Source organism: Sander lucioperca, chromosome 17, assembly GCF_008315115.2.
Source record: "Sander lucioperca isolate FBNREF2018 chromosome 17, SLUC_FBN_1.2, whole genome shotgun sequence".
Taxonomy (NCBI): domain Eukaryota; kingdom Metazoa; phylum Chordata; class Actinopteri; order Perciformes; family Percidae; genus Sander; species Sander lucioperca.
Window position 1 is genome coordinate 13,679,181 of NC_050189.1, and position 26,922 is coordinate 13,706,102.

Genomic DNA, 26,922 nt, shown 5'->3' on the forward strand with positions numbered 1-26,922 from the left:
GTGAGTGGCTGTCCAAGTGACAGCTTGACTTTTTTTTTCTGCTAATGATATGATATGGGAGTTTTCTGCCTTGTTGCCTTTAATTATGTTTTACATGATTGATTGATTATAATTTGATTTCTAGACCACTAAAGCCATCGAACAGTTTGGAGCAGTCATCGAGGAGCTGCTGATCAAACACGGCAAGAAGATCATTGGTGAGTGTTCATGCGTATGTGTGAAGGTTAGAGAAAACCCCGTGGGTGTTAGAAAAAAAAAATCCCCAACTGGTACAGGGTTGGCATTTCGGCTGTAGGTATTCATTTTAGACATTGGGAATGCTTCTTCTAGAAACAAAAACATATTCTTAAAGTTGACTTATTCTGTTGCAGATGAACAGTTTGTTCTGAAGAGAGTCGCAGACAGTGCCATCGACCTCTACGCCATGGTGGTGGTCCTGTCCAGGTACGCAAACATTCAAATGAGAATAAGCCTCATCAGGCTTTGTCTTTTACCAACTACTCTGTCTCTCTCTGTCCCACTTTCACTCTCTTTTCCCTTTCTTGCTTCACTCTCCCACTCGCCTTCTTTCTGGTCTACTCTTATTCCATCTACAAACTCCTACGCAGCCTAAAGTGACATTTTTGTGTGTGTCCCCCCCCCTCTCTCTGCAGGGCTTCACGCTCCCTGAGTCAGGGCAATGCCTCAGCTCAGCATGAGAAGATGCTGTGTGAGACCTGGTGTGTGGAGGTAAGATCTTGTCAAAGCCAGAAACACTGACAACAATGTTTTGATAATGAGGTATTGTAAGTTATAATTAAGAAACAGAGTATTGTATAGTAAATGTAAAACAAAAAACAAGCTATTGCATTTTACAAAGTCAGCAAACAGCTTCACCATGATATTTTGGCTAGTCTTGAATCAAAAATACTTCCACACTTCTCAAAAGGCTTGCTGCACGACTCACTAGTTCCCTGGATCTAACTTTTTTTTTGGGTGACACTGTCAATGTTTGTCTTAGGCCTCACTGCCCAACAAGTTCTTAAACAATTATTTTGAGATGTATTCAATTTGAGAGGAAACATTTCACGTTCATTTAATGCTCTCTTCTTCCCTCAGGCCCATGATAGGATCATGCAAGACATCAAGAGTCTGCGCTCCAGTCAGTCCAGACAGCTCTTCAAGAACTTGCGGGCCATCTCTTCAGCCGTGGTGGAGAACGGAGGAGTGGTGGCTCCTCACCCTCTGGGTTTCTAAATGCACCACGCTCCCCATATCTTCATGTCTGTTTTCTTTCTTTTTTTTTTTTTTCTATATCTCTAACCAGGTTCAGGGTCATCTATGCCAGGTCCTCTCAGACTTTACAGATTTATTACAGCCATATTTGCTCCATCACACATCGGTACCCTAGTATGTGCGTTGTGTTAATAAGCTCATATAGTGAGTTGCACAACTTTGGGCTGAATGAATCATTGGTTTTACACAGAAATCACAGTTTGAAACCTGTTTTTCTGTCACTTATTTATTGAATTCTGACTCAAGCCCTCTGGAATTTGAGCTGGAGTTTTAATCTGTATGAAATAAGGATTACTTAAAATTGGTCAGGACAGATGGGTCAATAGGACAGAAAAATTACTATTTCCACAAATGATTCAGCCCTACTACCAGCTGACAGATAAATATGTCAATGCAACTTTGAGATAGAGGCCAGTTAACAGAGGAAGCTTTAAACTTAATTGGTTTATGTGCCTGTTTGGAACGGGCCGATTGCTTGGCCTGTGGTATTCCTGCTTGTAGAATTCTTCAAAACCAAGTTGTACCCCAAAATTACTTACAGAAGACCCCAAAACCACTTAATATGCAACTCCACTGTATAGCCTACTACTGACTTACAGTGTAGGCTACGTCTAAATCAGAGGAAGACATTGTACTTCTATATTTACCTGACAGAGAACGTTGCAAATTCAGAATGTAATCACAAAATATCACAATGAAAATGTGGAGTAATCAGACATTATAAGTAAGTTAGCAGTAGACTTAATTAACCCGACCCAGGGTGAGTCTGATGAAAACTGCTGTGTCTGCCCGGTTCAGCTCTCTCTCCGAGATTACGTTATGTGTTCAGAAGGGAATGTAGGCTACAGCTCACAGCAACTTAATACTATATAGTGTCTGGCTTATATCCAGCAAACATGTAGGTAACATTGGAAGCAGGAAAAGAGTCAAATGCGGTAAGGGCCCCCCCCCCCCCCAAATCTGTAAAGGGTTCTGCATGTGTGTGAAGTGCAGGTTACCTTACACACACACACACACACACACACACACATACATACATACATACATACACACATACATACATACATACATACATACATACATACATACATACATACATACATACATGCATGCATACACGTCTTGCTTTATTAGATGTGTTTCACATAGTGTTCAAATGTATATAATGGTGTGGTGTTTATGTACTTGAATGCCTTTCTGCATGGTAAGCTCATCAGTGCTCATCACAGAAACATTGTCAGGAGGAGCAACACCTTTGCCTTAGAAACCGGTCCACAGATGCTGTTCGAAGTTCCTGTTGTGACTTGAGTCAAACAGAGAGCTTTTTAAAAAAAAAAAAGAAAAAAAAAAAAAAGTGCAGGTCAACCTTACTATCAACTGATGGTTGTCACATTAACATCCAAAGTGAAATGTTAATTTTCTTAGCTAAAGGTAGCAGGCATCATTAACTGTAAATATAGCTAATTAACCGTCCGTCTGCATACCTGGACTTTTAAGAAATCATTTCTTGTACAGTAACATGCACTTAATGGTTTGTTAATCTGCCGTTTCAAAGCATTCATTAAAGTTAAGTTTGGACTGCACATTCTCGCCTTTCTATAACTCGTACTGTGACAAACAATGCTGCTTTTCAGTCAGGAATCTGTTAATGTTCATTGTGTGGATTTAATATGATCACATGCTTCTTTTGTTATCTAAAAAATAATGCCTCAACTGTTGGAGTCACAGTATTTGTACAGATCTACTTTGAGCTTTTTGGTTTAACAACACATTGGATTATTATTTGGATCAATAAATAAAGTATCTATTCATCGGTCTATCCATTTAACTGTCTTGACTTGCACTGGTGAGAGGGATGAATTTCCCATCGCTTCACTGCATTTGTGCTGACGTTTTTGTGTCCCATACCTTTTGTTCGGCCTTTGCCCAAATAGAGTTGCATTACAGCTGTTACCTCTGTAAAGTCCAGATTCTTCCTCCATGTTCTATGAATATGGACTTTAACTTTTTTTTTCTTCTTGTACAAGCTTTTGTAACCTGTCAGCAAAAAAGAAATGAAAAAAACCCATCGAAGCATTTTTACTCCGCTTCCCGCCAAACTCAATTCCTGTTTCTGTTGTATTCATAACAACCTGCAACTTTGCTTTCACTTCTGCTGCCCAGGTTCTTCTAGGGCATTAACACTTTACAGGAATGGCAGTAAGTGATTTGCCATCAGATAGCAGCTGCTGCTGCTGCTGCTGCTTATGTGCCGCTGTGAAATAAAAACAGGAACCCCCTCCTGCTCATATACACACTAACTTGACAAATGTTGCAGCTGTGGGTGCGAGACACCGAGATTATGAGGGCTGTTAGAGCGCTTCAAGCCCTGTGGTTAAAACGTTAAGAATTTCCATGCCATGTGTGGCTCCATCTGACTAAAAACTGACAAGCTCCTTCATAGGGACTAGACATATTGGCTTTGCTTGTAAGCACTTTTCACCAATATTTCCTTTTTTAGCAGTGGTAAGTATTTAGAGGCAGCAAAAATCCACTTTGCTTTGAGAAAGTTAGGATTTGTCAAGCTCATTCTAAATAAGGAGAGCTCAGAGTTATGTAAAACTTAAGATAACTTGCCTCAAAAGGAAACGTTATTGCGTAATATGTTTATTTTCTCTAATGCTCAGTTAGCTAGTTGAGAAGATCAATAACCGTCTCACTCAATTAAATGTAAAGTTAAAGCCATGATACGGTTTGTTTAGCTTAGCGTAACAACTAGAAATGGGAAACGGCTAAGCTAACAAAATCCGCCTTCCCTGCAACTGTAAAGTTCACCAATGAATACATTATATCTTGGGTTTACTACATACAAAAAGCATAAAATGTGAAGACGACGCGATATAACGGAACTTTAGTGCCAGTAAGTGTTTTTTTTTAATACCTTGAAAAGACTAGCTGGTTCCCGCTTATTTAAGCTAAGCTAAAATAAGCTAGCTTAATTTTGATCTTATGTCATACCAGCGCCAGCATCACCAATGTGGAACCCACTGTTAGTACTAACATATTGTCATGTAGAGGAGAGAAATGTGTCATGATTTATTTCTGAATACATTCAATTATCACCAAATCATTTGTAAAATGTTAGGCGTTTCTTTTTACTATTCTGTTTATGCATGTTAAATGTAATGTAATGTAAAAAGAGCCTTCAATGGTAAATAGCAAATGTTTATTGTGTTGAAATGAACTAGAGATGACTGCGCAAACATGAGATAACGTTAGATGGATTAATTTTTTTGTATCAACACTTTTATCGCTCATTTTGATACTTGAAACAACACTTTGGTTATCCGTCCACAGTTTCTTCTTGTCTCATCTTCTCAGCCAGAAAGCGACGCGTATGACGTCCCCTCTCTTAAAGGGTGCTGGAAATATTCAAGTCGCCATTAAACTCACATGTTTTAATATCCACAGGATTGAGAACACAAGGAAACACCATTCACCAGTGATTTGTTCAAAGTATATCCTCCATCCCAATCATTTAAATCCCAAATGGAAGTGCAGGGCTGTTTGTGGTCTTAGGGTCAGAGAAGTCAGCTTGTGGCCTGAAGACTTGAGGCTTAAATCTCTGGACCAGCCAGTAAATGCACAATAAGCAACCTGACCACTGATTCTGAAACCATACTGTCTTCTGCTGTTGGCCACTGAGCAGCTCCAATGTGAATCAGCATGTGTGCTCCCCTGACAAAAGGTCAAGTGCAACGTGCTGGTGTGACAATGATGCACATTCTCTGGTGAGGTAAACAACCTTATAGGATGCTTCCTTAGTTCCCTTTAGGCCTGTGCTGAGCCCCTTTTTCCATATATTCCTGTGACAGTCAGGATCCTGAAATGTACCTGCTTTTTCCCCATCAGGCATTGTCTGTATCACCTTGACATGAGTCTAAATCATGTGAGGAACTCCTGACTGACATTGGCCTTGTTTCCTCCTGCTCTGGGACTTGTGGGACCTGTAGGGAGATGATCGTCTGTGCTGTAAATGTTCGCTCCCTGAGGGGAAAAAGAGAGTAAAAAGAAACTGAAATAACACTATAGGTTCAGCAATGACCTCATGTACACCTTTTGTGGTCTTTTGGTGAAATGTCTAACACATTGAAATATACAAAACACTTACACGGATATACGGTGGTTTCATCCTCAAATAACAAATGTCCATTTTAGTAGTAGCAGGAGTCATAGTGATATCAAACATCATGCAAATCAACTCGTTTCACACGTTTCTTTCAATCAAGTGACCTTAAGTGACAGGCCAATTAAGTTAAGCTGAAGTCAATGCTCTCCTGATGAGTTGCTTCAGGTGTATAAAAGTAATATTTGTATTCAGGGTCTCAGGTCTGATTAACTGTTGTGACCCCATAACAAAAGGCAGTAGTGTAGTAGTACTTAAGTGCCTGGACTAAAATGTTATAATGTCTTTTAAAGTTAACATAAAGAACGATACCGTTGAAGCAAATACTGCTGGGTTTCCTGTGCTGTCTAATATTGTCCTCTGTTTAGGAAATTGTTTGATATTTTTGGAAACATTGTTGCCTGCTTTGTTTGGTAACACTCAACAGATTTAGCTGTTTCCCCATTTCCAGTCTTTATGCTAAGCTAAGCTAACCATCTGCTGGAGTCTAACTATCGTTTTGTAGGCTAGAGTGGTATCCATTTTGTCACCTAACGCTTGGCAAGAAACTGAATGAATGTATTTCCCAAAATGTAGAACTATTCCTTTAACAGATCTTGATCTGGTCATGAAAGATACTTAGTGTGATCAGCATAGCAACTAATTATACAATATGTTATTTGGACAGAAGAGTGTAGGCTACTGTTTTTTTTGTATTATTATAAATGAATGTGTGGAGGTGCGTTTGGGTTGTGGCAAACAGATATGCAGTTTTATCAAACAGTAATTACTAAATATAACGGGCATAAGAAAGTGATATATTGCTCTATAGCTACTGGCCCCATATGTGGTTTATTGCATATATCGCCTGTAAGAATATATATAGACCTAACACGTTTGTTTTGGATGAGCTGGTTGTCATCTGTGAACTTTTTTCCACATAGTTTCATTTCATGTGACATTCATGTGACAGTTTATTTTAGAAATGGAGATTTTTTTTCCATAGGCAAATGTCCACAGACATGATTCTGTTAAAAAAAGCACGTGTTCTGAAATTCATTCCACTATGATACAACTTTCTGATATAGCTTTATTAATGATTACAAAATAATGTACTGTTATTTTATTTACATTTTTAAGTTATAAGCCAGATCTAATTTAGGGTTGCCAGGTTGTGAAAATATCTCCAGCTTTATTGATAAAGATGGCTGTCATCTTTATTAATAACTGTGTAGCTGCAGACATGACGACCTTAGGCTATTAGAAAGTGAGAACTCGTGATGTATGACTCACCAACATGAAGGATTTTGCACAGCTCGCAACCGAAAAGTTGCTCATAATGGTACCTGCATGGATAACTAATTCTAATGGATGCATCTTTGGTACATACCGTGTTATGTGTTGTGTGTGTGGCCAGTTGGCGCGCACAGTCCAGCCGAGGACACTCTTCAAGTATCGGGAACAGCAGGGGAACCTGTGACTCAACTGCTCCATAAGTTCCTCTTTACGCAAACCGTAAACAACAGGCGCAACACACTGCGCTAAGCTGAAGAAAGCAAAGATGACCACGGCTGCCAGCTCTTTGGTCTCTGGCTGAATGAGCTCCCGTGTGTTTAAAACCGTGAGAACGAAGTTTACAAAGTTAGGAAGGATGTAAACCGCCAGCTGGCTGCCGTGCAAGGCGATTGTCCTGCACCCGGCCCTGTTGCGCCGATTCAGAACCCCTAACCGCCGCCCCTCCATCAGTATCCTCGCGTAACTGTACAGTATGACCAGCGCGCACAAAGCTATGAACAGCACTTTCTGCAGCTGGCCTTTTCTCAGCTGCTCCCGGCCACACACCCCATTATAGCCGGCCACTGTGCCCTGAGAGTCCGGGTGGAGGAGGAGCAGACTGATGGGAATAATCAAAGCCACGAGCCATGTGAACGCACCCAGTAGCCAGGGCCAGCGACCCGCGGTGCAGGTGGAGGTGTAGCGCATCGGGTGGCACACTGCGCAGTAGCGGTCCAAAGCCATCACCGTGAGCGTCAGGAGGATGTTGGAGGCGCTGCTGATCAAAATGGTGATCATGGCAAGGCAGGCGGAGCGGCCCGGCTTTGCGTCCAGGTGGATCTGGTAGTAGAAGACACTGCTCATCCCCAGGTAAACCAGGGCGGATACCAGCAGGTGGAAAATCAGCACAAAGCGGACCTGATTCCGGAGCTGTTCCACGCGAACTATGGTCCAGTTGATGATGAGGTTGAAGAAGAGCAGCACCGAGAAGGACACGGTGGACACGTAAAAACGCACGCAGGTGTAGTCCCTCACCTGTGCTGTTGAGACCGTGCTGTTGTTTGCTGACATTATTCCTCGGCTTCGGTTCGGTTGGATTTATTGAATAATTATAACGATGAAGATGATGATGATAGCAGTGGAGTTGATGGGGAAGAGAGTTTGTCCGCCGCATGATCCTCACTCACTCACTGCTGTCTCACTGAAGACTGACTCAGTACAATCAACCGCACACTCACTCTACTCTCTCTCTCTCTCTCTCTCTCTCTCTCTCTCTCGCGCGCGCTCTCTCTCTCTCTCTCTCTCTCTCTACTCTCTCTCTCTCTACTCTCTCTCTCTCTCTCTCGCGCGCGCGCGCTCTCTCTCTCTCTCTCTCTCTCTCTCTCTCTCTCTCTCTCTCTACTCTCTACTCTCTCTCTCTCTACTCTCTACTCTCTCTCTCTACTCTCTCTCTACTCTCTCTTTCTCTCTCTCTCTCTCGCTTTCTCTCTCTACTCTCTCTCTCTCTACTCTCTCTCTCTCTCTCTCTCTCTCTCTCTCTCTACTCTCTACTCTCTCTCTCTCTACTCTCTCTCTACTCTCTCTCTCTCTCTCTCTCTCTCTCTCTCTCTCTCGCTTTCTCTCTCTACTCTCTCTCTCTCTACTCTCTCTCTCTCTACTCTCTCTCTCTAAACTTCATTTACAGGAATTCTATCAGAAATAGATTACAATATACACTGTACAAATAAACAGGGAAAGGGATAAAAAAAAGCACACACACACACACACACACACACACACACACACACACACACACACACACACACACACACACACACACACACACACACACAGTCCATCAAACAAACTAATTACAATCACCTGGGTAGGGTTTTCCATGGGTGTGCAGGGCCTCTAACAGAAGTCGGGCGCTGACTTAGGGCCCTCCCTGCCTGACCCCTTGGACCCCTGGGCCTCAACCTGTTTGGTAATGTATCCATATCACGACCTTTATCTGGCACCATTGTCAGCCCAAACTCTACTTTTGTCCTATGCAGCAGCATTTTTTCATCTGTCCAACAATTTTTAGTTTCTGATGTGTAATTATCACCACTGCCTCACAGATTCGTTAGTATGCCACTATTAGGCTAGTGACAATGCCCCCAAATTTTTGAGATACCCCTACCGGAGTTAGAACTAAACCCAACAATGTTTTTCCTCATCTCTAAGGTCTCCCATATATGAAATGGATTCTTGTCTAAAAATATTTTACTGCTAAGATTGTTAAATTAACAGATATTGTTATACACCCCAAAACCAAAAAAAGGACAACTAATGGCCAGTGTCGCGTGAAGGTGATCGAGCTGCATCCAGCAGTCTCAACATGTTCTCACTGGCAGTATATAACTGCTGCGCAGTTTCTGTTTCTCAGGAAAGCCTATCCCCTTTTCACACAAACAAACACGTATACTCAAAAAGTTACTGACAGAAACTGCACAGCACAGGTTTACATAAAACGGGTGAACTAACAATTTGGAAGAGGGAAAAACGATGCACACAACTCACAACATACTTAATAAAGGTGAGTATAGTTAGTACACTCACCTTATTGCTTATCATACTTATCATTATCACTATCACTTAGTTTACACAGCAGTTCAAACTACGTGATTTAAAGCAGACTGGCCAACTCATGACAGTAGATAATGAATAGGCTATAAACCAATGGGACACAAAAGATAAACATTTAAATTGTGTTTACAAATGATAAAAGACAATCAAACAATTCCATTTAGTAGATGCAATTTACTACAAACTACTCCCTGTGTAAAACGATACCCATCATTTTTGGTGCACTCTATTTTTTTATTCTGCAACATGAAGTTCATCTCATGGCTGACTTTTACAAATATGAAGCTGCACATTAGGGCAACGTAATAACGCCACCTGCAGGTCTGTGGATTGTGGAGAGGCAAAAAAAGTTGGACTGAAACTATAGGCCAGTGACAAATGGTCAAAAAGGGCTTTAGTTTTTGAGATACCCCTACCGGAGGTAGAACTAAACCCAACAATGTTTTTCCTCATCTCTAAGGTCTTCCATGTATGAAATGGATTCTTGGCTAAAAATATTTTACTGCTAAGATTGTTAAATTAACAGATATTGTTATAGGCCTACACTCCAAAACCAAAAAAAGGACTAAAATATAGCCTGTCCGTTTGGGAGTTAAGGCATATAAACTAATGCAGATCAATCAAACAAGCTCTGAGAGCTTTGAAACTTGGCATGTTTGTAGTCAGGAAGTTGCCTTACCTACTAGAAAAGACTGGATGTGAATATCTTGATGTATGGAATAAATAGAGACCTATAAACACATACCTAAAATAGGCGAACATGCAAAAAAAATGAATATCTATGCAGAATGTTTTCATTTACTTTGTGGTTACTTTGCCAGGGATTATCATAGAAACACATATGATGTCTTGTTGGAAAGGTGGGGTTATGCTGAATCCAGCAATACCAAATATGTAAATATAGCATGACAAATCAGGGTGTTCTTTTACTCAATGTATGAGGTGTCCAAAATGAAAGAAAATGGAACACTGACATAATTTAGTCTTAAGTCCAAAGCCCATTATCAGTGGTGAGAAGAATGTTGAGAAATTCAAATATAAAGATACATTTAATAATGAAACATTTCACATGGCACCTTGTACTATACAGTCCATATGGAAACAAAGATTGAAATCGAAAGATAAACCCTTAACATAGCACAAACAGGAGAGTCAGGATTACAGTTTGACCTTAATGAGCCTTTTAATAAAACTATAACTTAACACAATACAAATTAAATGACTTTCTTAAATCAAACAAATGGCAATCTAACAAAACAAACACTGTGAGGGGGAATGAGCCCTCTCCTCACTGAATCTCCAGCTCTTCTCAGGCTGTTTTTTTTGTAGCAGCAACCATTTGGAACATGAACTGCTTTTGGTAGCCATTCTGGGGGTTAGGCCATCTCCAGTGGTCACTTTGGGGAGGTCAGCCTCCCATGATGTGACAACTGCAACACACCACTGTCACTCATCCTCATTGTCATCAGTGAAATATTTGGACAGTCTGGGAAAGGGCAAGAGCAAATCTCTGCGCAGGTCAAGCCCACTGAAAGACACTGGCATTTGGTGGCATCGTTGCAGTTTCCGTCTTTACAGTAGATAGTAGTGGGTGATGTCTCTAACTTCTTTAGGTGATGCCTTCTGGAACATCACAGGTTCATTGCACCCATCTTCTCTGAGCCTCCATCCTCTACCAACTGGGTTCCAGAGAAGAGGTTTGACCAGGTGGCCACAGGACGCCACACTGCTGTTTGGTACAAGGCTCTCAGCACTCGTTGGCCCAGTACTGGCGATGTAGGTGCTGACTAAGCTACATAGAGCAGCCTTGTTTCCACTGATCCTGAGGTATTTTCTGTAGTTTGGAACACTTGTTTGTCCTGTGATGGTATATGTTTGTCTGCTGGTTTGAATGGTGCCTCTTCTTTGTCTTTCAAGATCTTTGACTGAGTCAAAGAGTATAGAAGTACGAAGAGGCGAAACTCAATAGAACGCTGTGTTGTGTTCAGCCCAAGATGGCGGAGCTGCACTCTTTAGAACGTTCTATTGCAAGCTGCAGCTCGGGCATGGGTGCGTTAAGTTCTAAAGAGTGCAGCTCCGCCAACGCAACACAACGTTCTATTGAGTTTCGCCTCATGGTACTTCTATACTCTTTGACTGAGTGTTGGTGGTCATATCTATCAAACACTATAACGACTATGATACGACTTGTACAGCTTGCTGCAGAACTGGGACAGCACCATATTCTTGTGACAGCAGACCATGCTATTTATAGTAAAGCACAACAGATCTTGTGGAGCAAACCATCGCCCTTACAAGGAAAGATCACAATGAGACTGTGCATGCAAACTATGCATATCACGATGGCTTACCTAGCAAGCATCGGAAAGCTCTATGGTGATGGTGGACTCTTTGGCATACTAACTGAGTCAGATGTGTATGCAGAGGGAACATCTCGACAGTTGCTTCAAGGGAAACAGCTAGCAAGAGGAGTAAGAAGCATAAAGCTAGCCTCTGAGGCTCCTACATCACCAGTACTGGGCCAACGAGAATTTCTTCAGGGAACACTGTCATCTTAGCTGGTGGCTTTGAAAATGGTCAGGAGGTTAAGATGGTTAGCAAGTCAGGCATTGACTGCTTGACAGATCTTTACAGTGACCAGGAGGTGGCTGACACGAGGCTGGTGTTACATGCAATACACCTTGCACAGTCACATTCTCGTCTAATTGTCAAATGTGATGATACAGATAGACTAGTTTTGCTTCTGTACTATTCAAGCAAAGGGATATTTGGATCCTCAGCGGTGTTTATGCACTCTGCACATGGCCTTAAGGAAAGATTCGTCCCTATGTAACACCACAAGGAGTTTGTACAGAATTGGGAAGGCCACTGCCCTCACAAGACTGAAGACCCATCTTTGTAAGTTACAGGAAATGACAAAATTTGGACTCTCTGGTAGTCTGGAAGGGGCTTTGCCTGTGGCAAGAAGGTATGCCCTCCTCCTGTATGGCCAAAAGAAAAAGGTGGATGTACCAACCTGGATGAGCTGAGGTACAGATTAGCATCTACCACAGATTCATCAGCAGCAAATCTACCCCCAACAGAAGATGACTTCCAGCAACATTTGCTGAGAGCCTTGTACCAAACAGCAGTGTGGCGTCACAGCCACCTGGTCAAACCTCTTCTCTGGAACCCAGTTGGTAGAGGATGGAGGCTCAGAGAAGATGGGTGCAATGAACCTGTGATGTTCCAGAAGGCATCAGCACCTAAAGAAGTTAGAGACATCACCCACTACTATCTACTGTAAAGACGGAAACTGCAACAATGCCACCAAATGCCAGTGTCTTTCAGTGGGCTTGACCTGCACAGAGTTTTGCTCTTGCTCTTTCCCAGACTGTCAGACGCGTAACTATCGGTAAGCACGGTATGCGGTGCTTACGGGCCCGGATCAATCAGGGGCCTGCATCACTGGAAGATATTGATTGACAGCCAGGGCACCCTATTGCATTTTCATTACTCCCGACAATCCCAGCAGTCCCACGTGCAGCCACTGACCAAGCGGGAGTGAGAACGGGTCAAATTAATTTCCTTGTTTCTGTTATGAAGAACAACAGCTTCATTGCAACAAACATGCAAAAGACATTGCAACTTTTATCACAATTTTTTCAAAAGCTCCCATGAAATCAGGCATTTTGGGCCGCCACAATCTCAAAAAAAGGCCGCGAAATCCTGGAGGGACTGCCCTTGTGTGTTTTTTCATGTGTTATGGTGCGCATTCACCAGTGTTTTTTTGTTGTTGTGGTGGTGCACGTAGGCTACTCCTGATTTTGTCAGTCATCTCATCTCTTCATATGCTGTGTCTCTATGATCCTATCGTGTCCTATTGATGGTAGCCTACTCGTGGACATTGCGCCGTCATCACGTGCTGTAGTAGGGGGCCCCGCCTTAATAATCCTGCACAGGGGCCCGGTGTTGCCTCGTTACGCCACTGCAGACTGTCCAAATATTTCACTGATGACAATGCGGATGAGTGACAGTGGTGTGTTGCAGTTGTCACATCATGGGGGGCTGACCTCCCCAAAGTGACCACTGGAGATGGCCTAACCCCCAGACTGGCTACCAAACGCAGTTTATGTTCCAAATGATTGCTGCTACAAAAAAAACAGCCTGAGAAGAGCTGGAGATTCAGTGAGGAGAGGGCTCATTCCCCCTCACAGTGTTTGTTTTGTTAGATTGCCATTTGTTTGATTTAAGAAAGTCATTTAATTTGTATTGTGTTAAGTTATAGTTTTATTGAAAGGCTCATTAAGGTCAAACTGTAATCCTGACTCTCCTGTTTGTGCTATGTTAAGGGTTTATCTTTCGATTTCAATCTTTGTTTCCATATGGACTGTATAGTACAAGGTGCCATGTGAAATGTTTCATTATTAAATGTATCTTTATATTTGAATTTCTCAACATTCTTCTCACCACTGATAATGGGCTTTGGACTTAAGACTAAATTATGTCAGTGTTCCATTTTCTTTCATTTTGGACACCTCATACATTGAGTAAAAGAACACCCTGATTTGTCATGCTATATTTACATATTTGGTATTGCTAGATTCAGCACAACTCCACCTTTCCAACAAGACATCATATGTGTTTCTATGATAATCCCTGGCAAAGTAACCACAAAGTAAATGAAAACATTCTGCATTGATATTCATTTTTTTGCATGTTCGCCTATTTTAGGTATGTGTTTATAGGTCTCTATTTATTCCATACATCAAGATATTCACATCCAGTCTTTTCTAGTAGATAAGGCAACTTCCTGACTACAAACATGCCAAGTTTCAAAGCTCTCAGAGCTTGTTTGATTGATCTGCATTAGTTTATATGCCTTAACTCCCAAACGGACAGGCTATATTTTAGTCCTTTTTTTGGTTTTGGAGTGTAGGCCTATAACAATATCTGTTAATTTAACAATCTTAGCAGTAAAATATTTTTAGCCAAGAATCCATTTCATACATGGAAGACCTTAGAGATGAGGAAAAACATTGTTGGGTTTAGTTCTACCTCCGGTAGGGGTATCTCAAAAACTAAAGCCCTTTTTGACCATTTGTCACTGGCCTATAGTTTCAGTCCAACTTTTTTTGCCTCTCCACAATCCACAGACCTGCAGGTGGCGTTATTACGTTGCCCTAATGTGCAGCTTCATATTTGTAAAAGTCAGCCATGAGATGAACTTCATGTTGCAGAATAAAAAAATAGAGTGCACCAAAAATGATGGGTATCGTTTTACACAGGGAGTAGTTTGTAGTAAATTGCATCTACTAAATGGAATTGTTTGATTGTCTTTTATCATTTGTAAACACAATTTAAATGTTTATCTTTTGTGTCCCATTGGTTTATAGCCTATTCATTATCTACTGTCATGAGTTGGCCAGTCTGCTTTAAATCACGTAGTTTGAACTGCTGTGTAAACTAAGTGATAGTGATAATGATAAGTATGATAAGCAATAAGGTGAGTGTACTAACTATACTCACCTTTATTAAGTATGTTGTGAGTTGTGTGCATCGTTTTTCCCTCTTCCAAATTGTTAGTTCACCCGTTTTATGTAAACCTGTGCTGTGCAGTTTATGTCAGTAACTTTTTGAGTATACGTGTTTGTTTGTATGAAAAGGGGATAGGCTTTCCTGAGAAACAGAAACTGCGCAGCAGTTATATACTGCCAGTGAGAACATGTTGAGACTGCTGGATGCAGCTCGATCACCTTCACGCGACACTGGCCATTAGTTGACTCACTTGCAGCGTTGAGTGCTGATGAACCAAACTTTCTTCTGAGTTTCCACAGTTTACAGAACCAGAGAAAAGGTAAGAAATAAGTTCGTGTATAAGCCTAAATTGGACAATTACAAGTCTTTAGTCGATGCTGAGCCCATAGTGAGCATAATAACGTCTATAATGTAATATTAGGTAGGCCTATAGATACATTATTTCAGTTAGATACATTTGTTTCTTTTATTTTAGCTCATTCGCTTGCTAGTTGCAGTGATAAAAACAGATAAAACCCTTCTAACGTTAACGATACCTAAAAGTAGTATGCTGGAACTTTGTCATAACCCATGCTGGCTAGCTTGCACGACATGTGTTCGTGCAAGCTAGCATCGTTTTTTGTGATCCAGTTTAAAACAATTTTAATTTTAAAATGAATGTTAATAAAATTAGTTAAAATTAAAATTAATTCAAGCATAAATTCAAGTTTTTTGTTTTTGTGTACTTAAAAGTCACATTTAAATTGTGTTTTGGGTTAAATTTCGTTAGACCAGGGGCCTGTTTCACAATACCAAGATAAGGGATTAAGCCGGGATTTATCAGTTATCCTGGATGATTTAAGCCTTGACTCGGTTTCACGAAAGTGGAGGCACATAAATCACCATGGAGATTTATTCTGTGCAGCTAGCCTGCTCCCGACCAGGCTAACAGCCAGGATTTATTAATCCTGGAGCCTTTTCTGATCACCCAGCAGTGGTTTTACCCTATTGTTCTCAGCCTGGATTAAAATACAACAGGTGCATATTGCTGTTCATTTAAGTACTGTTATTATTTAAAGTTGTGACCATAATTGTTTTTAATAATTATTCATGTGACAGTCATTGTTACTGTTATATTGCTGTATGCAGACTGCTGTTCATATTGTTGTTAGAAGTTTGATGAATATATTACTGCAGTTGTTGAGATAATTAGAAAAGGCTGATAACATTTCAAATGTGTTTTAAATTAAGTCTGTTACTAGGGCAATACATACAATGCTGTACATTTCTATAGTTGACTAATGTACCTTGAATTATTTTAGTTGATACATTTTTTTTTAATTCTTTAACAATAAGGATCATGTTTGTTCCACTTCCATGTGCATGGTATTTGGCATTCTTAGCATACAATTTGTATTGTCCAGTAAACTGGGACTATAATTTGGGAGGATTGTACAATTTAAAGAACATATCCTAATTGTACAATCCTCCCAAATTATAGTCTTAGTTCACTGGACCAGTAACTATCTAGTGATGTAGGCTACTGTACATTCATGTAACAACAGGGAGAGGACACCTCAATGGTTTTTGACCTTATGTTTTGCTGGGGGGGGGGGGGGGGGATAACTGATGAATATACTCTGTTCCATTCATGTTTACAGTGTGCATGGGATTTATCACTTAATTATCTTTATAGTTTCTAGATTTTAGAGTCCAATTTCTTCAGTGTCTTTATTTTCTATGTCCACAAGGGAGCAAGGCATATAATATGTAGAGAAGGAAACTCGTCCTCCATAAAAAATAAAAAAAACGCGAGAAAAAGCGTGGCAGATAATAGCGCACCGACTGAATGATAGTCTAAAAATATACATTTATGAACTACTGCTCTTAACTGAATTTTTTTGCAAAAGCAAACAGTTGTACACTTTGCATTAAAAGCGAGCAGTGGAAGTTAATATGACTTAGGAAATGTATATTTTAGCCCATGAGAGAGAGGGAGAAACAGAGTGAAAGAGATATTTACGCATCATACTCTAGCATTGTAGAAAATTGATCTTCATGGTAAATTTCCTGAGTAACATTATCTTCTGCTTACTTTTAAGGCAAAGAGTACAACTGTTAATTTGTGCAAATGATTAGTAACCTAATCCTTGAATGGAATGATTATGACGGTTTCAGTTCAGAGCAGTGGTCAGTTAATGTATATTTTTAGGCTACTTACGCATTCAGTCGGTCCATGATCGTCTGCTACGCTTTCTCTCACTGTTTCATTACAGCAGCCGTGTTTCTTTTCTTTTTATACAAAAAAAATGTGTTTCACATCATCATACTTCCACAAGAAGCTGCTGCTCACTCTGTATAAAGTATGTACAATGCGTATTCTCCATTTTGGCATCAGTAAATCTGTGATCGACCTCGCGGTCTTTTGAGGAAAGCCGTGGACGCGCATCTATCTGAATTACTTCAGCCTGGCTCAACCTAGTCGCTCCTCCTCAGCCTGGCTTGGCCTTCGTGAAACGCACCAAGCCAGGATGCACAGATTAGACTAGGTCAAGCCTCGCTTTATCAGTTATCCTGGATTTATATATTCTGCTTTTGTGAAACAGGCCCCAGTGTAACACTTCTGAACGCCCCCGTTGAGAAACACTGAGTGTTTTAACACACAGTGCTGAGTGTTTCTCAACGGGGGCGTTCAGAAGATGACGGGGGGCGTGTTGGAAGCAATATTTTGGAAGGGGGGCGTTGAGGTGCCATTGGGGGCGTTTGTTTGAAAGCTAGTTTAAACCAAAGATTCACAATAACAATACATGTTTACACTTTAACTCTTCTCTTCTGTGCGTCTGTCAGCTTTCTTTGGCGCAGCTCCGCGCTGCCTACATGGAAACGGGACATCAGAGCATCATCTTAAATCATCATCTTAAATGAGCTCCGTACTTCAACGTGAAGCCTTTTTTTTTATCTGTACGATAAAAAAAAAAGGAATCGCCGCAGGGTGGTGCGACGTCCTGTTGTGTTCTTTAACCCCCCAATGTGGCATAACTAGACTTTATATCAGTAACAGTTTTTTTTGTCAGATCTTTTATAAAACCCAACGTTTCGTACTGCACCTGAAGGCAGCTTCATTTCACGGAGAAAGAGAGAAAGAAAAGAGACGAGCGAGAGATAGACTGCTTTGTTGTTTGGCAAACATTTAGCTGTTTCACAAACTCCTGGGCAGCTCGGAGCCCTGTACTACGAATCAAGATTAACATGCCCTGGATTTCTTTAAGTTATCCGGCTTCACTAACCCTAACAACCGCGGTCCATCATAAGCTGTATCACGACGCTGGTTATCAACTAGTTCAGTCAACCCAGGGTTTCCCAATCCAGCGGCGCGCGCGTTCACATAAAAGAGGCGGTGTTTGCACAGCACGACCAATCACAAACATCTACCAGAGCTGCATATTTTACATAAGAAGAGGAAATTATAATTCTACATACATATGAATAACACACACGGTTTTACAGGCAAAACGCAATACAGTCGCTGCTTCTAAAACAGGGGGAAAGCATCAAAAATAGCCGACGCTTATCAATATCACTTCTCCATCAGTCAGGCACAAGATCTGACCATAATTACACTTGTGCACTTTCCATAAACTGCCGTTGCTTTAGCCTATTATTTCAGTTGCAACCCTGGCAGTGGGAAGCCATCGTAAGAGCAAATAAAAAAATATAAAAACATAATTCAAACTGATGTGCGCATTGGCAACACACGGCTCAAGAAGCCGAGCCGATATGTAATTCCCTCCCATTACAATCTATGTATTTCATAAATATACACATCAGGGAATGCTAACGGGGTTGTATGTCTCTAAATGTTTTAACTTTTATGTGCGCACCCCTTTCTCCCTCTCTCCCTCTCTCTCTCTGCGCACCGAGCTCCGCCTGATCTTCTAAGAACGGTGACGCCGTTATCAGTCGAGTATTGATTGGTCGGTAGGCGGTGCTTTTACACCGGTTGATCTCTAATCTCCAACATAACCTGCTCCCGACCAGAGGCCTGTACTACGAAGCGAGATTTGGCGTTAACGAGCTAACTTCAGGTTCAACCCAGGGTTTTCTGTACTACGAAGGTGGATCACTTGTGATCGGGTTCAATCGCCGTGGTAACTTATGCTGAACGCCTAACCTGGTCGGGAGCAGGTTATGTTGGAGATTAGAGATCAACCGGTGTAAAAGCACCGCCTACTGACCAATCAATACTCGACTGATAACGGCGTCACCGTTCTTAGAAGATCAGCTGGAGCTCGGTTCGCGGAGAGAGAGAGAGAGGTGCGCTCATAAAAGTTAAAACATTTAGAGACCGACAACCCCGTTAACATTCCCTGATGGGTATTTTTATGAAAGATATAGATTTTCAGCGGAGGGAATTACTTATAGGCTATTTGTTGGCTTCTTTAGCCGTGTGTTGCCAATGCGCACATCGGTTTAAATTATGTTTTTATGTTTTTTTTTTTTTAATTTTCTCTGTACCACTGCTGGGGTTGCAACTGAAATAAAAGCCTAAAGCAACGACAGTTTATGGAAAGCAAAAGTGTATTTATGGTCAGATCTTGTGCCTGACTGATGGGGAAGTGACCAGTTTAGTCTAATGTATTGTAGTGGGTGTACTGTACTGTATATTGGCCGGAATCTGCCTTTGGGGGAGGAGGGGGGCATATCATAGTGGGGGGTCTGGGTGTCCTCCCCCAGGGAAGTTTTAAGCATCAACGACTTCATTTCCTGCATTCCGATACACTTTTATGCACCAATTTATGGTGAAATACCTCCATTGAGCCTATGTGAAGAATAAAGCACAGATGACAATTCAAAATATATCAAACATATAATGTAAAGTATGTTGTTACGTGTCATTGTGCATTTTTAAGTGAGTATATGGAAATCCTGGAGCTTACTATCACGTAGACTACACCACTGGATATTGATAAGCTAAACGTTGTGATTTACGCATAACAGCGTCGGCTTATTTGCCAGCTTTCCTTCCTGCATTTTGCCTGTAAAACCGTGTCTGTGTTCTTCATATTTATGTAGAATTATAGTTTGCTCTTCTTATGTAAAATATGCAGCTCTGGTAGATGTTTGCGATTGGTCGTGGTGCGCAAACACCGCCTCTTTTATGTGAACGCGCGCGCCGCTGGATTGGGAAACCCTGGGTTGATTGAACTAGTTGATAACCAGCGTCGTGATACAGGTTATGCGGGACCGCGGTTGTTAGGTTAGGTGAAGCCGGATAACTGAAAGAAATCCAGGACATGTTGATCTTGATTCGTAGTACAGGCCTCTGGTTAGGTTCACAGACTCAGTTACCATAGTAACTGACTCTGAGGTTAAGTTACCTCTCTTTCTGAAACGGAAAACCCAGAGTTTCCCTCATCTCAGGGTTAACAAACTCAGAGTTTTCACTAAACCTGCTTTCTGAAACGGGCCCCAGGTTAGGTGTTAAGCATAAGTTACCACGGCGATTGAACCCAGTAACAAGTGATCCACCGTCGTGATACAGAAAACCCTGGGTTGAACCTGAAGTTACCTTGTTAACGCCAAATCTTGCTTCGTAGTACAGGCTTGTGTTTGGTGTTTTGAAACTTCCTTGTGGAAGCGATAGAGGCAGTGATGTAACCGTTTACTGTACGGGACTCTCACACCTCCACAAAACGCAGCGCGATGTGGGGTTGCGTTTCTGCAAACATTTTTTTTCTGCTATTTACTCACAAGACAGGCGATAGCAAACCTATACTCTTCTAAGCATCAACAAAGGGCTCTCACTAACTTTCAAAGGTTGTAAACCTATTTCCATTCGGAAGTAAATCCTTCTGCTTTTACCCCTTGATAAGTGCCAGCTTGTTCTCCGTTGGAAGAACTCGATTATAGATTTAGATTTGAATGAAAAATAGATTTGAATGTTAAATTGCTAGCTGTTTCTGATTGGCCACTGTTAGTGTTTGTAATACCTAATTAAAGTTTGAATGTTACATATCTAGTCGTTCTGATTGGCTGCTGTTATTTAAAGTGAATGTCAAATGGTTGCATTTTTTTAAACACTTGTAAATATAATTTATATATTCACATGGCTTTTTTGTATACCTGTTTGTCATTCAATGATATGATTTTTTTGATTATTTGTGATAACAATTGTAACAACAACAATAGGCCTAATAATAGGGCGTAATCATTAATATTCGGGGCAATTAGCCTACATCTTATTTGATGGGGGGCGGTTAGGGACCTGGATAATGGATAGGGAGGCGCTGGCACAAAAAAGGTTGAGAACCACTGCGTTAGACTGTATTTCGTATGCATAGGATGCCATCTTAGTTCGTGGTGGCCTGTTAGATAAAATTGACATTTTTTGTTAGATTACTACAGTACTGTATAATGCATTTTAAGGTATAGGCTTAAAAGCACTGGATGGCGAAAAGTATAAGGACACCAGAACATTGGGGTGGGCAATATATTCTCTATCTAGGTTTATTTTAAATCACTTGAGAAATAATAAACTATCCACCAACTTAAATACCAAACACTTCAAGTCATGTCAGCACCTTGAGGTAGAAATACTGTAAATTTCCTTTTGGCTTTCTTGTTTGTTTAAAAGTTGTTAGTAGGGTAGCTAACATTAACTTTAGCTGTCTCCATGGATCTCCCAGCAAAGCTCCAAAACTTGCGACGCAGTTAGGAAACCAGAACGAGCTAACTATTGAGATAACATAAGCATTTTGGCCTTGGTGGATGTCGATTTTAAAGTCATGTTAAAACTATTCCCATCCTTCTTCTGATTTTCAGCCGCAGCCTGTCACTCCCCCCTGTACTAATGTTACTCGGTACGTAACGTTAGCTCACATTGCTGTGTGTTTCTCACTCCCGTAACTTATTGTTCATCAGATGTGACATGAGAAGAGATTAGCTAACGTTAGCCAACCTATTTATAAAAAAAAATCACATTCGAATAGTAATTTCAGCATTCGAATAGTATTGATTTTTTTTTTACCATTCGAATTATATTCGACTTTTGGAATTCGTAATCATGATTACGTTTTCACTCCTAACAATATCAAAAACAGAGTAATCGAGAAAAACGATTATTTTGCACATTACGTTTGCAAAGGGGAAATCTCACAGTTCAAGGTGTTTTCAATGTTGATTTGTTTAACTGTTTCACTGTTTGTTTTTTTAAATTCAACGTCTTTCCAAAAGTCAATGAGTAATCGTGTAAAATAATCGTGATTTCAATATTGACCAAAATAATCGTGATTATGATTCTTTCCATAATCTAGCAGCCCTAGTGTCCACATACTTTTTGTCAAAGAGAGAGGTGAAATACATTTTGTGCCTACTTTGCCCATATAACTGTGTGAAACACAGTATAACTTCAAATCAGTCTGTGACCTTTTTCCTGGCTTAACCAAACCGTAGAAAATCCAGCAATCCTTGTGAATGGAGCAGTCCCCTGTGCCCCTTCCCAGTTTCTCCATTTCTGTCTTGTATCCTCCAGGCATGGCCGTCCACCAGCAGCCATCCCATGTGGTGTCAGTGATGACCACTACTACCCAAGGCCCTGGGACATGGAGCACCGGCCTCTGCGATTGCTGCAGTGATATGGGCACCTGTAAGTTAACCCAACAAACCCTTAATTATGTTGCTCACCAATTTCTGTCATTCATCACCACAGACGTTGTTTCAAACCTACTGTATGCACTTAAATGTTCCATTACAAACATTAGTGGGAGAGGTAATATCGTTAGCGCTGTGGTTAATGTAAACATTTTGACAGCTATGCAAATATGATCAGTGATCCAGTAAAAAAAAATAACTTCTACCACCAACAAGTCCACCACCAACAGAAACTCTTAGCTCTCCTTGGATAAACTATTTCAACTCTCTGGTAGGAAAACAATCTCACCATAAGATCCAGTTAGTGGGAGCTTTTCAATGTTCAAATTTCTATTTTTTTTTAGCACTTTAAGGACTCCATGTCTATTTTGGCATAAAACAATTTGAGGCTCAGTGTTGACAGCACAGTGGTCTTTATGGAAAGATGCAAATTCAGCATTATCTGTCATCAGATAAGATCAGGAAACTCAAGCCACAGATAACTGTTTTCCAGGGATGAATAGTACTGGGAATACCCAGTAAATCAACATTTTACATAATGCAAAACTGGTAAAGTTCATCTTTAAGTTGGGTTAAAGAAAGGTAAGTCAGGTTCACTGGGTTGTTCGCAGTATTCTTGGAAATATCAATATGAAACTTGCGTGAATTTCAAGATTTCAACACAATATTCAGCACAACTGTGCTCTAAGAGAACACCCAAATTAAGCGTGAGATATATCCTTGTTGTTATGTCTTAATAAAACAGAGTTTATATATTCTTCTTATTTCTCTTTTGCCCTCAAGGTTGCTGTGGTCTTTGGTGCTTCCCCTGCATGCAGTGTCAGACAGCCGGTGACCATGGCTGGTGCTGCTGCATGCCACTACTGGACGTCTGTTGTGTGGTGTCATGCCTACTCCGCTCGTCCATTAGAGAGCGCCACGGCATCCCTGTAAGGCTGGCTTAAAGCTCTTTCATGCTTCTTGCGTTCAGCGCGGTGCAGACGGCGATATGATGTAAATGCGGCCTGACTGCCAGATTTTGTAACAATGCGGACGCGGTCGCACAGGCCGTGTTGCGATGATTGGCTATAGGAGAGAAGAAGCAATCAGTATGAAAGGCCAGACGGGTCGTGCCGTCCGCAGCCCGCCGTCCGCAGCGCGCTGAACACAAGAAGCAGGAAACATATTATACATGGTATACAGGGTATACATGTGGGGAGTGGGTGCACGCTTAGTGTCAGCTAGGGCTGGGTAAAAAAACCTTTTTCTGATAAATCAGGTGAATGATCCATTATTGTTTCTTAAATAGTAACGTAATACCCCCTGAAAATCTTGTTTTTTGCTGACCTTTAGTGGTTAAACATCTTACCTTGCTGCAGTGACATACAGGTGTACTCCAGGACATCCCTGTGGTTATACAGTAGGTGCAACAGAGCCCGTCTCTCTGACCACACCCATCATTGGTGAGGTGGGTATGGTCAGAGGTAAAACAGGTTTGAAGGCTGCAATACTATGTTTTTAAGTTACTCTTTAAAGTCCAAAGATTGAGCTTTGTATCGCTGCCTTTTCTCAGCGAATATGTGTACATTCGCACTAAAAAGGTTATTTTAATGATAACGGTTACGTTAGCTACCATGTTTCACAACAGGATGGTTGTGACTCAGGATAGCTAGCTGGCTTTGGTGAGAGGGATAGATTCATCCATCCTTTCTGCCTCTACATATACAGTAAATACGTGGAGAGATTGAGTGTTCTTACTCTAAGAAACATGGCAAAGAGTATGGTAGCTTAATAGCTGTAGTTGATTTACAATGCAGCATAACGTTCATAAACGCAAGTAAGAAACTTCATAAGGACATCCAGTAACAAAAGCTGAAGTTGTGGTTACCTTTGCACAATGTGTGAGTGCAGGTGTGAGATGCATCACTTCCTCTATTTGGTTGTGGGTTACACACACCAGTGTGGGGCCCAGAGGCTCATTGCTGATGCAAGCACACAGAAAAATAAGAATAATATTATCCCTTACATGTTATACCTTTAATCCAAGGTCTGGGAACAAACCTGAGAGACTTTGAGTAACAATATCTTCTCAACAATTTAGAAATGTTCTCAGGGTCGTCACCGTGTAGTACCTGATAGATAATACATTACTAAGATTTTGCACTGAATTCTAAATGTGAAGGAGAGAGAAAAAATAAAAGTACCATTCCCTGAGGTTCCATTCATCATTCATCAGTATCATCAAAGAGAGTTTACATGTTGGACAGACACAGACTCACTTTTGTTGTGGAGGAATTTTATTTGCAGAGTGGGATGCAATTTAATTGCATCACTGTTTTTTTTAGGGCCACTCCTTTTTTATGAGAAATTGTGTACTGTACATTATATGCACAATAGATGTGCATTCAGGGCATTTAAACATTGGTAAAGCTACGCAAACAATGAAGTAGTCATGGTTTAATAAAAAAACAAATATGGTTTTATCCACATCACGTCATCCATTTTGAGAGTGTGGTTAGCAGCAGATTGTTTGTGATGTGATGTCATTGTCACAACACCTAGATGTACAATGATACAATAAGCTCACAGTTTAGTTTGATCAAAGCTCTTGATTCAGTACATTTAATAAAGTTTGACTGGATTAATTGTGTGAATAAAATTGCTAATGTATTCTGTTCTAGGCAGAAAATGGTTTTAAAAAAAAAAATGGTGTTTTCATTTTCATAGTTTTCATGTAGAGTTCAGTGTAAAATGCAAATAATGCCTGTTCTGGTTCACTCGTCGCTGCTCATTAACCTTGTTTCTGTGTTCAGCAAAAAAGCTGTGTACACTACCTGGCCAGCACCAAACAGCAGACAGACACAGTTGGCAAGTGAATATAATAAAGTGTGGTGTTTCCACCACCTCCAATTCAAAAGATTAGATTATTACTGCTTTAAAGTGCCCATATTATGAAAAAATCACTTTTTCTGGGATTTGGGGTGTTATGTTGTGTCTCTGGTGCTTCCACACACATACAAACTTTGAAAAAAATCCACCCATGCTGTTTAGAGTGAGATACAGTTTCTGAATGTGTCCTGCCTTCAGTCTCTGGGTGAGCTGTTCAAAATCGGCACGGCTTGTGACGTCACAAGCCGAAACGAGCAGGCTAACCGCAACCATTAGCTCGTAGCGTTAGCATGCTAACGCTATGGCTAACGCTAGCATGCTAACGCTAGCATGCTACCTCGTTCTCAATAGCAAAGCACTGCTACAACACAACAACACACACACACTCTCTCTCTCTCTCTCTTCTTTCTCCTGCTGCAGGGCTCATGCTGTGATGACTGCTGCAAGTTGTACTGGTGTTACCCGTGTGTCTGGTGCCAGATGAATCGTGAGCTGAAGATCAGGGGCAACCGTTCAGGCAACACTGCTGTGGTCACCACACAGGTCATCAGGGGATAACGCTGAGAATAGGCATAGAGCATGTTTGCCGACTATTATCCTTAATGTCCTAATGCCTACAACTCCAACTGTGTACTTTTGCAAAACAACATGACTTTTCACCAACTTTTAGCAGTTAGCACTGAGCACCTTCACGTTGTGTAGTAGTGATGTGCCGTTTGTATTGCTTACAGTAGATTTAGCTTCTTTTTTTTTAGAATTAACTTAGCTGTTCAAAGCCTGGAATTCACTGTTGAAGCCAGACGTTTTGAGTTGAATGTTAGCATTTTATCATTTGGAGCTTTTGATACTGTATGATGTCAGGTCAGGTTGCTACACTCTGGCTAATAAAATATTGCTATTTCAGTTAACCAGCTCCATCTAGCATCTTTACCACAACAAAACCACATTATTATTATTATTATTATTATTATTATTAGTGGGAATGCTGTTCAGCAGCATTCCAACTATTGTTATTCTGTTCTTTATTTATTCTGCTTATTTTTATTATTCCGTACGTTTTTTGGCTCTCCGTAACTTCAGCATACATTCAGCTATTAAAACCATTCAACTTTTAAAATGTTCAGCTCTTTCAGCTAATGATGGGACTTCTTCAACTTTTTTTCTACTATTTATACTTTTTATAATATTCAGCTTTTTATGACGTTTTTTTAACATTGAAGTGAATGAGAGCATGCTTCAAATCCTTCAAATCTTCTTCCGCTCCCAAAATTTTCAGCTCCTTCATACTTTCACCTACAGACGCCAAACAAACTTTAAAATGTTCACAAAATATTCAGGTATTAAACTATTGCTTTTCAGTTTGATATCTTTTATAGTTTTTGTGAAAAAGCTGTTTAAGTTTAGTGATCATTTCAGGATTTTTCTGCGTTTCTATGGAGTGTGTATTGCGTGTCCTAGAGTGGATGATGTCATCGTTAGAGTGCAGAAGCTTAGGAATAAAATCTTTGTCCCCTCTCTATAAATTGCTCTCACGCCCACAATATCTACTTGTCATACACAATTTATACATCAAAACGTAGGTATTTTTGTCTAGTTTCAGACAG

At 40.7% G+C, this 26,922-nt stretch overlaps 3 protein-coding genes across 4 annotated transcripts in view; 2 read left to right on the plus strand and 1 right to left on the minus strand.

Moving 5' to 3' along the window:
* acadvl (acyl-CoA dehydrogenase very long chain) overlaps nt 1-26,226 on the plus strand; it is a 42,453-nt gene extending 16,227 nt beyond the window's left edge. For both annotated transcript variants that reach the window (XM_031298318.2, XM_031298319.2), the window contains exons 18-25: nt 125-197; nt 372-444; nt 654-729; nt 1,099-1,724; nt 6,692-6,696; nt 14,968-15,140; nt 22,332-22,445; nt 25,739-26,226. In XM_031298318.2, coding sequence (XP_031154178.1) covers nt 125-197; nt 372-444; nt 654-729; nt 1,099-1,236 — 360 coding nt within the window. In that variant the 3' untranslated portion in view covers nt 1,237-1,724; nt 6,692-6,696; nt 14,968-15,140; nt 22,332-22,445; nt 25,739-26,226. The remainder of the gene's footprint in view (nt 1-124; nt 198-371; nt 445-653; nt 730-1,098; nt 1,725-6,691; nt 6,697-14,967; nt 15,141-22,331; nt 22,446-25,738) is intronic.
* Nucleotides 4,464-7,950, minus strand: zgc:194312 (uncharacterized protein LOC794943 homolog). The gene is made up of 2 exons (XM_031298324.2): nt 6,810-7,950; nt 4,464-5,301 (listed from the first exon to the last, which is right to left on the minus strand). The coding sequence occupies exons 1-2, from the start codon at nt 7,763-7,765 to the stop codon at nt 5,163-5,165; spliced, it is 1,095 nt and encodes a 364-aa protein (XP_031154184.1). The 5' UTR covers nt 7,766-7,950; the 3' UTR covers nt 4,464-5,162.
* On the plus strand, nt 14,998-26,226 carry ponzr1 (plac8 onzin related protein 1). The gene is made up of 4 exons (XM_031298330.2): nt 14,998-15,140; nt 22,332-22,445; nt 23,234-23,379; nt 25,739-26,226. Exons 2-4 carry the CDS (start codon nt 22,334-22,336, stop codon nt 25,874-25,876), a joined length of 396 nt encoding a protein of 131 aa, XP_031154190.1. The 5' UTR covers nt 14,998-15,140; nt 22,332-22,333; the 3' UTR covers nt 25,877-26,226.
* Nucleotides 26,227-26,922: the final 696 nt, after the last annotated feature.

Coding starts and splice junctions, on each gene's coding strand:
- zgc:194312 (XM_031298324.2), bottom strand. CDS start 7,765: ATGTCAGCAAACAACAGCACGGTCTCAACAGCACAGGTGAGGGACTAC. Junction 5,302..6,809: donor CACACACAACACATAACACG/GTATGTACCAAA, acceptor TTTTCCCCTCAG/GGAGCGAACATTTACAGCAC.
- ponzr1 (XM_031298330.2), top strand. CDS start 22,334: ATGGCCGTCCACCAGCAGCCATCCCATGTGGTGTCAGTGATGACCACT. Junction 22,446..23,233: donor CTGCAGTGATATGGGCACCT/GTAAGTTAACCC, acceptor TTTGCCCTCAAG/GTTGCTGTGGTCTTTGGTGC. Junction 23,380..25,738: donor GAGAGCGCCACGGCATCCCT/GTAAGGCTGGCT, acceptor CTCCTGCTGCAG/GGCTCATGCTGTGATGACTG.